This window comes from Sebastes umbrosus, chromosome 4 (assembly GCF_015220745.1).
Source record: "Sebastes umbrosus isolate fSebUmb1 chromosome 4, fSebUmb1.pri, whole genome shotgun sequence".
Classification (NCBI taxonomy): domain Eukaryota; kingdom Metazoa; phylum Chordata; class Actinopteri; order Perciformes; family Sebastidae; genus Sebastes; species Sebastes umbrosus.
In genome coordinates, this window is record NC_051272.1 from 473,744 (window position 1) to 487,238 (window position 13,495).

General features: G+C 45.2%; 1 protein-coding gene and 1 long non-coding RNA gene across 8 annotated transcripts in view; one reads left to right on the plus strand and one right to left on the minus strand.

The window, feature by feature from the left end:
- Positions 1–13,495, minus strand: part of LOC119487402 (membrane-associated guanylate kinase, WW and PDZ domain-containing protein 2-like) — a 114,237-nt gene that overhangs the window by 25,878 nt on the left and 74,864 nt on the right. For 5 of the 7 annotated variants that reach the window (XM_037768244.1, XM_037768242.1, XM_037768247.1 and 2 more), the window contains exons 7-11: positions 11,804–11,861; positions 10,961–11,082; positions 10,156–10,338; positions 2,344–2,873; positions 777–960 (exon numbers count right to left, since the gene is read on the minus strand). In XM_037768244.1, coding sequence (XP_037624172.1) covers positions 777–960; positions 2,344–2,873; positions 10,156–10,338; positions 10,961–11,082; positions 11,804–11,861 — 1,077 coding nt within the window. The remainder of the gene's footprint in view (positions 1–776; positions 961–2,343; positions 2,874–10,155; positions 10,339–10,960; positions 11,083–11,803; positions 11,862–13,495) is intronic. The other 2 variants (XM_037768243.1, XM_037768245.1) reach the window with 2 other exon arrangements.
- Positions 1–13,495, plus strand: part of LOC119487440 — a 28,445-nt gene that overhangs the window by 12,738 nt on the left and 2,212 nt on the right. Inside the window, exon 3 of the long non-coding RNA XR_005206708.1 lies at positions 13,116–13,119. This is a non-coding gene — a long non-coding RNA (uncharacterized LOC119487440). The remainder of the gene's footprint in view (positions 1–13,115; positions 13,120–13,495) is intronic.

The window sequence follows — 13,495 nt, forward strand, 5'->3', positions numbered from 1 at the left end:
CACACACCACGCTCCTTCTCTCTCTCTCTCGCTCCACCTCTCACGTGCATGCTGCTCACTCCACACTGCAGAAGAGTTAGTTTAGCTCTGAGAATATCTAGTGAATGTTCAGTGGACGTTTGTGCAGAAATAACTGCTGCAGCTCCTCCAGACCAACAGAGGTTTCCCGTGTCTTGTGAAGTGACGGGGCTCCGCAGAGAGAAACGTTATCGTCTCCGACCAAAACTCCGGCGTCTCCCCCGTTCCCTCCGGCCGCGGTCGGGAGGCTGAGGCGGGAAAAGCCAACACTAGGATCAGCATTGATTCATGGAGAGACCTTGGTCTGGTCAGCTAACATTACTGCCAAGCAGCTGAAATATAGAGTGACGTTGTGCTTTTAGCTGACGTGTGTCTCCTCACTGTGTTGAGTGATGCTCCTTCATGTCTATGTAGAGCGAGCACAAGCGCCAGCAACAGGACGCTGACTTTAGTTGACTTAACGGCCACAGGTGAAGCTGTTAACAAGACATTTAGGATTCTTACATAGAGCCCCTTTAAAGAGTTGAAAAGGATTTGACTATCTCGAGAAAGTAAATTACATTTATAGACCCCCAAACCAATGTCGTCATTACAAAATAAAACATGCTTTATCCCTCAAAAAGCAACTTTCATTTACTATCAATCTGGACTATATCTGGTTCATGTGGCACTAGTTGTGTAATAAACGAGTTTCCTAGAAGTCCTGATGAATGAACAATAGAGAGTGAAACTGTATTAGAAGCATATAAAGTAATTACCAGGCAGTCTCTCACCTGTTGCTCCTCTCTGTATGAGGAGAGTCGCCTCGGCTCCAACAGGACACTCTTTGAGCATCTCCACCACTCGTCCGTGTCCAGCTGCAGCCACCGGCTGCTGGTTCACCTCCAGGATCAGGTCTCCCTCTATCAGCCCCGACGCTCCCTGTGAGCCCGGCTCCAGCACCTGGACCACAACAACACAGTTCATCCACCGTCACACAATCTGACCTGCTGTGACTTCATTCAGTGGTACCTTCCAATTCACACATTCACACAAAACCTCTATTGTCTACCAGAATTAATAAACTTGGATTGAACTTAAAATCTGCACATGGTTTATTTAAAAAAAAAAAAATCACTATTTTCCTCTTAATGCCTCGAAGTCATCTATTGTTGGTCCCTTAAAGCTGCAGTAGGCAGAATGTTTTTGGCATCATTGAGCAGACATCCCATAATAACCTTTCATCATATTGTAATTGAAGTGTTCTGAGAGGAAACTAGACTTCTGCTCCTCATGGCTCTGTTATCAGGCTTTAGAACATCTAGCCCGTGACGGGAGACTTTGACCAATCACAGGTCACTTCAGAGAGAGAGAGCGTTCCTATTGGCTATGCTCCGGTCATGTGACCGGAACTTGGCGTTCCTTCACCAGATTTCACAATGACGGCAGCGTCACAAACGTTCTCATGTTCCAGCTAAACCGTGCACTACAAGATGATTCTGAGAACATGTGAGGAGAGGAATAGGCATTAACGTAACAGAATATTGATTCATATCTGATCAGCGCTGCCTAGTTTCACCATCTGATCAGAGTTCAGAGTGATTGACAGCCGGCTCTCATAGACGGCAGCTGGACAGCAGACCTCAGATCAGCTCTCACTGCTTGTTTTCCTCCGGTCTGTGAAATCATGCAGATGCCGTTAGGAGCACCGGAGGACACCGAGGAACATGATTTTTTTCAGGTTACCTGTCTCATGCACTACTGTCACCATATAGAGACCGTTTTATAAAAATATATTTTTTTAATCATATTTGCTCTAAAACTTGCCTCCTGATGCTTTAAATCATATCTGTCAAAAAATCTAAAAGTTGGGTGAAATTATTTCAGCTTTTCCAAAACATGTTCATGAATTTTCTAGTTAGTGTTTAAAGGTTTAAAGTTTACTATTTTGACTTATTTTAAGATATCAACATGAAGATTGTCAAAAATCCTTGAAATAATGAAAAATATACCAGGAAGAAGAGCGATTACTAAACTTCACAGGCAGATTATTACTTCAGAGAATAATACATCTTGAATGATGAACATAAAACAAATGACTTGTTTAGACAGATGTTTTTTTTTTTTGTAGTGCAGATGTTTTAGTCTACAAATACAACAGGGATGAGAAATAACATCTGTCACATCTCATCTTCTCTGATTGATCTGTTCCTTACAGTCAGGCTGGTGATCAGTAATCAGGTCTCTAGTCTGGTCTCTAGTCTGGTCTCTGGTCTGGTCTGCACCCTTTCATTTCTGGACTATTCATCGTCTACTAAGTAAACTCAGATGATCCCGATACGTCACCTGTTTTACTCGCTGACCAGTAGGACTGTCGGCGATGGTGAACCCGAATCCCTCCGGTCCTTTCACCATAGTAACTGTCAGAAGCTCCGCCCCCTGTGCTGTCACCCCAGCGACTCCTGCGGTCCCCGAGGAGGCCATGGACACGTTGTCGTCGTGAGGCGTGAGCGCGGATGCCGAACCGGGTGTGGTGGGCGGCAGGGAGGAGCCATCCAGATGTGTGTCCCCGGGGTGAGGGGCTCCGGCCTGGGCCAGAGCCTGAGGAGGCAGCTGGGAGCTCAACGACAGATACTCCAGGTACGGGTCGTAGCTGCCGCGGCCGTTCACCACCAGGGGGCGGTGCTCCATACCGATGGGCGTCAGGGAGGCGCTCGCCGCGCCGCTCGGGTCCTCGGGGTCAAAGGGCAGAGGATAACCTCGACAGAGCACGAGAGTCACGCTCTGACCGATCGGTACGGACTGGAAAAGCTTGACCACGTCGGCGTGCGTGGTGCCGAGAACACAGATGTCATTAATGTAGACGATGACGTCACCTGAGGAGGAAGGAGACAGGAAGGACACGCCAGCTTCAGTCACACTCACTCTACAGTAGGGGGTCGCGGTATACTGGTTTTGCGGTATTAAAAACATGAAAATAGTAATATTGTGTAAATAATCTAGCCACGATATATCGTGTTTAACAACAGCCCCGCCCTGGGGCCACGACGTACTGAGGACAGTCCGCCCCGGTGACGCTTTGTCCACAGCCCCGGAAAGCACCTTCGCCCCGGGCCTTTCCAAGCCGACCTAGAGCCGGTTGTGCCGCACCGCCTCATATGCGGGACTCCCTCGCCTGCCGTGTGTCGCTCACACCCTCCAGCTGGCTGTTAACGAGGGTCTTTTGGCTCAGAGAAGTACTCGTATCGGTACTCGGTATCGGAGAGTACCCAAATGGAAGTACTTGTACTCGGTCTGATATAAAGTGGTATCGGTGCATCCCTAATATATTCTATTAGTTTATTCAGTTCAGACTCACTGCCATGTAAAATACACTGGTATCCGTCGTTTTGGAAAGAAAACAAACAAACGTTGGACCGAATAAAGTTAAAGATGTATTTTAAGTGATTGCATCATTATTTTTAATGATATCGCGATAATATGGTTATCGTGTTTTTCTTTTGCCACGATCATCGTATTGAGAGAATTGTATATGGTGACAGCTCTTCACTACAGTATGCTACATATTACACAGATCACATGATCTGGTCTCAGGGGTTCATGTAAACATACCGTGCTGCAAAAACACAACTTGTCACCGTCTGGTGCCATTAATGTCAAATCTGGGTGGTATCAGGACGTGCAGTAGCAACACAAGAAGCACTCTGTCCTTCTAGGAATATAATATCAGCTCACTGCCACTGCAGGCGATCTACAAGTGGCTGTGTGAGACAGCGAGGTGAGAGAGAGAGACAGGGTCAGTGTCTCGGTGTGTCTCTGTGAATATGACAACCATCTGGTGCACACTGTCATGTACACAGACTCTAATCATGAAAATCTCAACTATTTAAATGGATGCAGTCACAAGTAGTAACAGCTCTGAGTCTCGGCTCATGCATGATGCATGATGATGTTGCATCTCCCCGTTAAAGGGACTGTTTGTAACTTCTTACACGTATAAATCATCCGGGTCGGTGTCCCATGCGCGCTCGCGTGCGTGTTGTCTCTACGCTATCTAATTTCCTCACTTCACTAAATGTTATATTCATGTTCACGTTACAAGGTGGCTCGATGACATCGTTCCTGAGAACCAATAACAACGAGGTGACACTCCGTCATCTCTGCTGGAGTTTGAATGTGCAGAAAGTTTATGGATTTCAGCTTTAAAGTCACAGCCCCATGACAAATCCTCTATTTCACACTTCTGGAAGCACTCTCTGTCACACATGCACACATGCAGACTCGCACACTCCCCAGAGCATGTGCACGCAAATTAACACACACCATACATGTCACATGCACTATCATACACAAACCCTAAGAGCAATGCTGCACAGCTCAAATAGGCCAGCTAATCTCAGCCAGGGAGTGCCTCTGTGTGTCTGTGTGACTGTGACTGTGACTGTGTGACTGTGTGCATGCCTGAGTGAGTGTGAATGTGTGTGCACATGCACATGTGTGAGCAGCTCTGGCAATGTCACAGAGCAGAGCAAGTTGGAGAGAGAGAGAGAGAGAGAGAGAGAGAGAGAGAGAAATCAGAACAGAGAGAGAGAGGAGAGGGCTGACAGACCAGGATAGAGGGATGAAGAGAGGAAAACTAGAGAGGTAGAAAGAGAAAGAGGATGTGAATCTACGGAGGCTGAAAGCAGAGGAGAAGTGTCAGATGACATGGTTAGATAAGGAGGCATAATAAAGGGTAAGCCAGAGAGACAAAGAGAGAGATGGAGATAAAATAGAAAGAGATGGATTCCAGATAAAAGAGAAACTGATAGCAGAGGGAGAGACGTGAAGGCAGAGAGCAGGAGCCGGGAGGAGGAAGGAGGATTCCCGGCTCCGAGATGAGCTCTAAATGAGCAGTTTAGACACCAACCGAGTCAGGCAGGCAGGAGGCCAGATAGCAGGTTCAGAGAACACATGGAGCCTCAACCAGCAGCTCCTCATCTGAGCATCACTATAGCCCACTAGACTATAGACCACTAGACTATAGCCCACTATGACTATAGACCACTAGACTATAGCCCACTATGACTATAGACCACTAGGACTATAGCCCACTAGGACTATAGCCCACTATGACTATAGACCACTAGACTATAGCCCACTATGACTATAGACCACTAGACTATAGCCCACTATGACTATAGACCACTAGGACTATAGCCCACTAGGACTATAGCCCACTATGACTATAGACCACTAGACTATAGACCACTAGGACTATAGACCACTAGGACTATAGACCACTAGACTATAGCCCACTATGACTATAGACCACTAGACTATAGACCACTAGGACTATAGACCACTAGACTATAGCCCACTATGACTATAGACCACTAGGACTATAGCCCACTAGGACTATAGCCCACTATGACTATAGACCACTAGACTATAGACCACTAGGACTATAGACCACTAGGACTATAGACCACTAGACTATAGCCCACTATGACTATAGACCACTAGGACTATAGACCACTATGACTATAGCGCACTGTGACTATAGCCCACTAGGACTATAGCCCACTATGACTATAGACCACTAGACTATAGCCCACTATGACTATAGACCATTAGGACTATAGACCACTAGGACTATAGCCCACTAGGACTATAGACCACTAGGACTATAGCCCACTAGGACTATAGCCCACTATGACTATAGACCACTAGACTATAGACCACTAGACTATAGCCCACTATGACTATAGACCACTAGGACTATAGCCCACTAGGACTATAGCCCACTATGACTATAGACCACTAGACTATAGACCACTAGGACTATAGACCACTAGGACTATAGACCACTAGACTATAGCCCACTATGACTATAGACCACTAGGACTATAGACCACTATGACTATAGCGCACTGTGACTATAGCCCACTAGGACTATAGCCCACTATGACTATAGACCACTAGACTATAGCCCACTATGACTATAGACCATTAGGACTATAGACCACTAGGACTATAGCCCACTATGACTATAGACCACTAGACTATAGCCCACTATGACTATAGCCCACTAGGACTATAGACCACTAGGATTATAGACCACTAGGACTATAGCCCACTATGACTATAGCCCACTAGACTATAGCCCACTATGACTATAGCCCACTAGGACTATAGACCACTAGGACTATAGACCACTAGGGCTATAGACCACTATGACTATAGACCACTAGACTATAGCCCACTATGACTATAGACCACTAGGACTATAGACCACTATGACTATAGACCACTAGACTATAGCCCACTATGACTATAGCCCACTATGACTATAGACCACTAGGACTATAGACCACTAGACTATAGCCCACTATGACTATAGACCACTAGACTATAGCCCACTATGACTATAGCCCACTAGGACTATAGACCACTAGGACTATAGACCACTAGGACTATAGACCACTAGACTATAGACCACTAGACTATAGCCCACTGACTATAGACCACTATGACTATAGACCACTAGACTATAGCCCACTAGGACTATAGCCCACTAGGACTATAGCCCACTAGGACTATAGCCCACTATGACTATAGACCACTAGGACTATAGCCCACTAGGACTATAGCCCACTATGACTATAGACCACTAGACTATAGCCCACTAGGACTATAGACCACTAGGACTATAGCCCACTATGACTATAGACCACTAGGACTATAGCCCACTAGGACTATAGCCCACTATGACTATAGACCACTAGACGATAGCCCACTAGGACTATAGCCCACTATGACTATAGCCCACTAGGACTATAGCCCACTAGACTATAGCCCACTAGACTATAGCCCACTAGACTATAGCCCACTACGACTATAGCCCACTAGGACTATAGCCCACTAGACTATAGCCCACTAGGACTATAGCCCACTACGACTATAGCGCACTATGACTATAGCCCACTAGGACTATAGCCCACTAGACTATAGCCCACTAGACTATAGCCCACTAGACTATAGCCCACTACGACTATAGCCCACTAGGACTATAGCCCACTAGACTATAGCCCACTAGGATTATAGCCCACTAGGACTATAGCCCACTACGACTATAGCGCACTGTGACTATAGCGCACTATGACTATAGCCCACTAGGATTATAGCCCACCAGACTAAAGCCCACTACGACTATAGCCCACTAGACTATAGCCCACTAGGACTATAGCCCACTATGACTATAGCCCACTAGGACTATAGCCCACTAGACAATAGAACCACTATGACTATAGCCCACTAGGACTATAGCCCACTAGACTATAGCCCACTAGACTAAGGTTTAAATGGTATGTTTCTGTAAAAGCTTATAAATTAATCTGTGTACCCTGGAGGACCCGGAGAACCTCTGGGACACTCTTTAGTGTGTTATTCTGCATGTCAGACTGTAAACTGATACTTCTGATGAGAGGGTGGTTCTGTACAGGACAGAGGGCGTCGTTTCCTGTACAGATTGTAAAGCCCCCTGAGGCTAATTTGTGTTATTGGGCTATACAAATAAAACTGACTTGACTTAAAGCTGCAGTAGGCGGTATATGTTTGGCATCATTGGGCAAAAAATCCCATAATAACCTTTCAGCATATTGTAATTCAAGTGTTCTGAGAGAAAACTAGACTCCTGCTCCTCCTCATGGCTTCCTCTGTTTCCAGGCGTGAAACACTGATTATTAACCTTATTAACCACTAAGTCACTAAGGAAGCCATGCTAGACTGCATTACTGTGTGGATGTTACAGACTCGTGGTTTTATGACTCAAAGCAGAAACAGAAGAATAGTAAAAGTAATTTCATGGCACTACCTGTGTATATCTTTGATCACTGGTGCTACTGTAGTGATATTGCACCTGCTGTAAAAGCAGAAATGAATCTCCTAATGAAGTAGGTGTTGTGTGGGCTGGTGTCAGTTATAGCCAATCAAATCAGTTCCTCTCCATTCCCATTAAAAGCAGAACGTTATAGTGCACTCAGAGGACAAAGAGTGTGCCGAGAGGAAACTGAAGTCCTTGTCTGGGACACTCGGTGCTACAGATGAATTAAGATGAATTGATATTACCACTGAGTTATTCCTTTCTCAGATGTGCTTCAACATCGCTGCAATTTTGTTCAAATCATTGATACCATTTATTAGTTAAAGAAGAATTTCATAAACTGCGCTCGAGTTATATTTGTGAAAGATTCAAAAACACTCAAACAGCTAAAGACTAAAAGCTGGCAACAAGAACGGACCATAAGGAGGAAGAGAAGAGGCCTCGGCCTTCATGAGGCAAACTTATGGTTTTAATGAATAAAGAGAGTTATTTCTGTTCTACAGAGCGTAAGTGTTGTTTCTCCTTTTGTATGTTGTTAATGTCCATCTATTGTTCATGTCTTGGTAGGTGAAAGTTTAAGGGAGCCTGTTGGTAGCCTGGCCATGAACTGATGAAAACAACCATTTCTTTAAGTTGACAAAATCTTTATAGCACATGGTAGGGATGTCCATAATTAACCGTTCAACTGTTAACCCACATTAAGCATTTTAACGGATTAACGCTATCAGTTAAAGCGGTTAAAATAAATATTAACAATTTACTCAAAAGCTGAGCGGCTCAGAGGAGCGGCTCGTCTCTTTAAGGAGAAAAGCTGGTCCACCTTAACAGCCCACCTTAAGAGGCGGAGCCGGAGTTGCAGGATACAGGAAGTAGGCTCCGGTCTCTCCGGCTCTCTTGAGTGGAGCGGAGGAGTTGTAGTTTCATAGCATTTATTCACCAACAAATAAACTGAACACACTGCTACACCTACGATCACAACTAGAACGCCACCAACAACCTCACACTCACCACCAACACACACACAGTCTGTTGGAAACTCACTAAAGTTACGCAGACTACGTGTGGCGGCGACGGCGAGCACGAAGCCTCCGGCAACGCTAGAGCTGCTAACGTAGCACAAACACACACACGGTCTGTTGGACACTCGCTAAAGTTCCGCCGGGCAGACACACAGCTGACAACCTGCTAAACTAAACTAAATGTGCAGTGGAGACTTTTACTGGGAAAGTGGCTGCATGTCCGCGACACTACACGCAGCATCGGAGCTGCTAAGTTAACGCTCCCGGACGCTGAACTGGAGACAGTGAACGCAGCATCGTAGCTGCTAAGTTAACGCTCCCGGACGCTGAACTGGAGACAGTGAACGCAGCATCGTGGCTGCTAAGTTAACGCTCCCGGACGCTGAACTGGAGACAGTGAACGCAGCATCGTGGCTGCTAAGTTAACGCTCCCGGACGCTGAACTGGAGACAGTGAACGCAGCATCGTGGCTGCTAAGTTAACGCTCCCAGACGGTGAACTGGAGACAGTGAACGCAGCATCGTGGCTGTTAAGTTAACGCTCCCGGACGGTGAACTGGAGACAGTGAACGCAGCATCGTGGCTGCTAAGTTAACGCTCCCAGACGGTGAACTGGAGACAGTGAACGCAGCATCGTAGCTGCTAAGTTAACACTCCCTGACGGTGAACTGGAGACAGTGAACTTAATATCTTTTTAATGGGAGAGAGAGATCAACTATTGAGACACTCACATGTTATAATAATATATTGGCTTTGTCTTTTGAGAGAATTTATAGTACTTTTTATATTGAATTCATCATTAAATCACTGAAGAGACACAAACAGACTGTGGTGATGTGATTCTGGAGGTCCATGTGGGTGACCTTTGCCAGCTAAAGCCATAAAACTAACTAAAGCACTAATGCTTATGCTAAGAAATATTGGGTTTGGCAGAGGCATAATTACACTGCAGCACCAAACCGTACTGGATCCTGACACTCTCCTGTGCTCCCCTGGTCTTTCAGGTACCACAGATGTTGACAGAAATGACCCAACAGGCAGGTAAAAACCTGCTGGAATGAAACTGAAAGCAAAAGGTCTTCGCACTTGATCTGCTTTGGCAGGAAATGAAGGTCCATAATGTTGAGGTGTCAGAATAATGAGGCTGTGCTTAAGCATTTCTATAAATACAGTATAACAGTATCAGCGGTGACGGCGGTGACAGCTTCTAGTTTGTTTAAACCTCAATTTACTTCTCAGCCGGTTGTCACAATTCTGCGTCGGTACACATAATTACCTGTGTCCATCTTTCCGTCCTGAGCGGCGGGTCCGTCCGGTATTACACTCTTCACTTGCAGGAACTCGTCGGGCTCGTCGCCTCCGATGATCGTGAATCCAAATCCCATGTTGCTCTTCTGCAGGGCTGTGGACAGGAAGTTCCCCTTCAGCTGGGTCGGGTCCCTCGTAAACAACGGTTTCTCTGAAGGGACAGAAGGTTTCGATATTTTAGATACGCTTGGTATGTAAAAACCATTTGGTACATTTGGTTTGTCACATTATGTTTGCTTGAGATGAAAGTTTGAAATGATCTTTTCAGGGCTGAATGAACCGTTTGTACATTTCTCTTCTGAATGCAAAAGCAGCAATAAAGACACATTTGCCTTAATTCCTGATAAGATGACTCATTGGACATATGCATATGTCTTCCCTCAGATGAAGCCGTACATTATGTGCTGGTCTAGTACGTCCTGATACTCAGATTAGCCCACTAGGGGCCTCAGGGCGAGCATGTTCTCTGTCCCACGCACTGCCAGCCATCTCCATTCGACCCTGTACATTGTGACATTGTGCATCTGCCCCGTCAAATACTCATGAAACGGCCCGTTCTATGAGAGATGGGTTAGAAATGCTCAATATGAACAATATGTACAACAGGGAATCTATCAGCACACGGGTTTCGGGGGCTTCGCTGGCCTGAAGATCAGGGCATGCACCCGTGTGTCTTTTCTGCAGTCCTTGCATTTTCATATTTGTGCAGCTCTGTGAGTAGGTCAGCATGTTCTGAGTTTAGTGCTGCCCATACTGTAGTGTTTCATGTGTACCTCTGTATATAGTGGGCAGTGGTAGAGCTGAGAGTCCCTGGCTCTGCATCTGCCTCTGCTGCTCCAGACGTCTCTTGGCTTCCAGGACTGGGTTCTCAAACTGAGTCCTTCGATTGATGTGACTGAAAATACAACGCATCGTTCAAAGCTTCAAGCCAGAAATACCAATCCCACAATGCAGTTCTGCATTCAAAATGTTACCAACGTAAAAAGGAGTTTTCAGTCAAATGCACTTAAGAACCAAAAGTGTTCATTCAGAACTATGGTGCCTCTCAGTGTGTTAAATCGTTGACGCATTTAAACCTCTGATAAAACCATCGATCTCCACACTCGACACTCATTTATCGTTCCCGATCCGAGTCGACTCCCTACGACGGCCGTGTCGGGCTGTAATCGGGCTGATATGGTGTAGTCTGAACCGGGCATTAGTCATGCATGTGAAATGTTATTCCCAAAGTAATTTGTAACTACAACCAAATGTTGTAAGAAATATAAATAATAAGTTAAGCAGCAAGATCCCACAGCTGTCCTCTCAGTAACTCTTATTTACTTCTCAGCTTCAATTACAGCTAAGTTGGTTTAGACTACAACAAAATCAAATGTACTTCCAAATTAAACAATTACACTCTTTTGACCAGGCGAGCTGTTTCTATCAGCAGCGTTCTCTAGATGAGCCACACAGACGAGCATTTCACTGCACAAGTTAAATGAGCAGTAAGACATGAAAAAGAAATGAGGATTTAGTCATTTATAATTCATAACGAGGCGTTGTAAACCATAAAAATGCATTTCCTGTTTCACTACAGAGCAACCGAGTTAAGCCGAGTCACCAGGGAGACTTACTCTACGTAGTAGCTGCCGTAGATGGGGTCATCTATCTTCTCCCAGCCATAGGGCAGCTCTGAGAGGAAGGAGAAAACAGACGAGGGAAATGAAGTCAGTTTATGCTGAGAGCGGGAGAGGGAATGTAGACACTAAATTGAACCACTGAGGGGAGACAACATGAATCTCAGGGCTCACAGCTAGACGCTCCCAAAGTGCTCCCTTAATAGACAGACAACACTTCGATCTGCAGCGGTGGCTTCTTCACGGAGACACGAATCACAACACAGACATCAATACCGAGCAGGACGGGAGGAAGAGAACATTTAAATCGTCTGACACATCTCATCCCGCCTTCTCTTTCTTTCAGTCTCTTCCTTTTGTCGTGTGCACAAATCCTTCAAGGCCCGATTCCTTCACCGTACTACTTTGTGTTTGTCTCTTTTTTTCTTTCACCCACCCACTCGTTTTCTCCCTGGATGGCTTCCATGGCTGTTGTGTTAATTGTCTCCTCCTCTGGTTCTCTGTTCCCTCCTCACTTCATCCATCCCTTTGCTGATTTAGCTCTCCTCTGTCCATCGTAAAAAAGATCTGGGTCAAGGCTCTGCTGAAATTGCCGTTCTCTATAGGCTGTATTATTCTAACTTTTCACTGACACTCACACACCATACTCAGAGCGCTATAATGAGCTCCCTCTGCCGGTGTATGCAACATTCAGGATGTTTTGGTTTTCAGTTTTAACATTCAGCTTTCACTCAGGCATAAGGAACACAACAAGGGGATCGACCTCGCACTATAAGACTTTACATACCAAAATATACCCCCAGTAACCGTCCATCTGCCCGAGCTGCTCCCCTCCCACTCAGACATATACACTAGAAATACAGCACTTCTGATTAGCATTCATCAGCAAGCGCTCTTGAAAGGTTGATCTTCCTACCTCATATTAATTCATCCTCATGTCTTGTATTAAAGAGTCTAATTCGTGAAATTCATGACTATGTCCATAGATGGGTATTTTCCACGGGGAAATAAAGCAAACCTGACGAACGTAGATGAATACTAGTGTCATACAGATTGAAAGAGATGACAAATACAAGGGACTCGGTTGACCCAGAGCTTATTACTGAAACACAAATACACAGACACGCGCACGTATATACACAACGACACACACACGCGCACGTATATACACGAAGACACACACACGCACGTATATACACAAAGACACACACACGCACATATATACACAAAGACACACAAGAACTGACAACCTTGGTGGTAGAAGAGGAGGTCTATGTGAGGAGAATACAAATACAATTTGTATTGAAAGGTGTGTGGTGATGGTGGCAGGTAAGGTGGAGAGTTTAGAGAAGTTTAGGTGTGATGCTTCAGTTTCAAACCTCACTACTATCACTACTATCACTATCACTACTACCACTACTATCACTACTATCACTACTATCGCTATTATCACTATTGTCACTACTGTCACTACTATCACTATCACTACTATCACTTTCACTACTACCACTACTACCACTATTATCACTACTATCACTATCACTACTATCACTATCACTACTACTACTATCACTATCACTACTATCACTACCACTACTATCACTACTATGACTATCACTACTATCACTATCACTACCACTATTATCACTACCACTACTATCACTACTATGACTATCACTACTATCACTA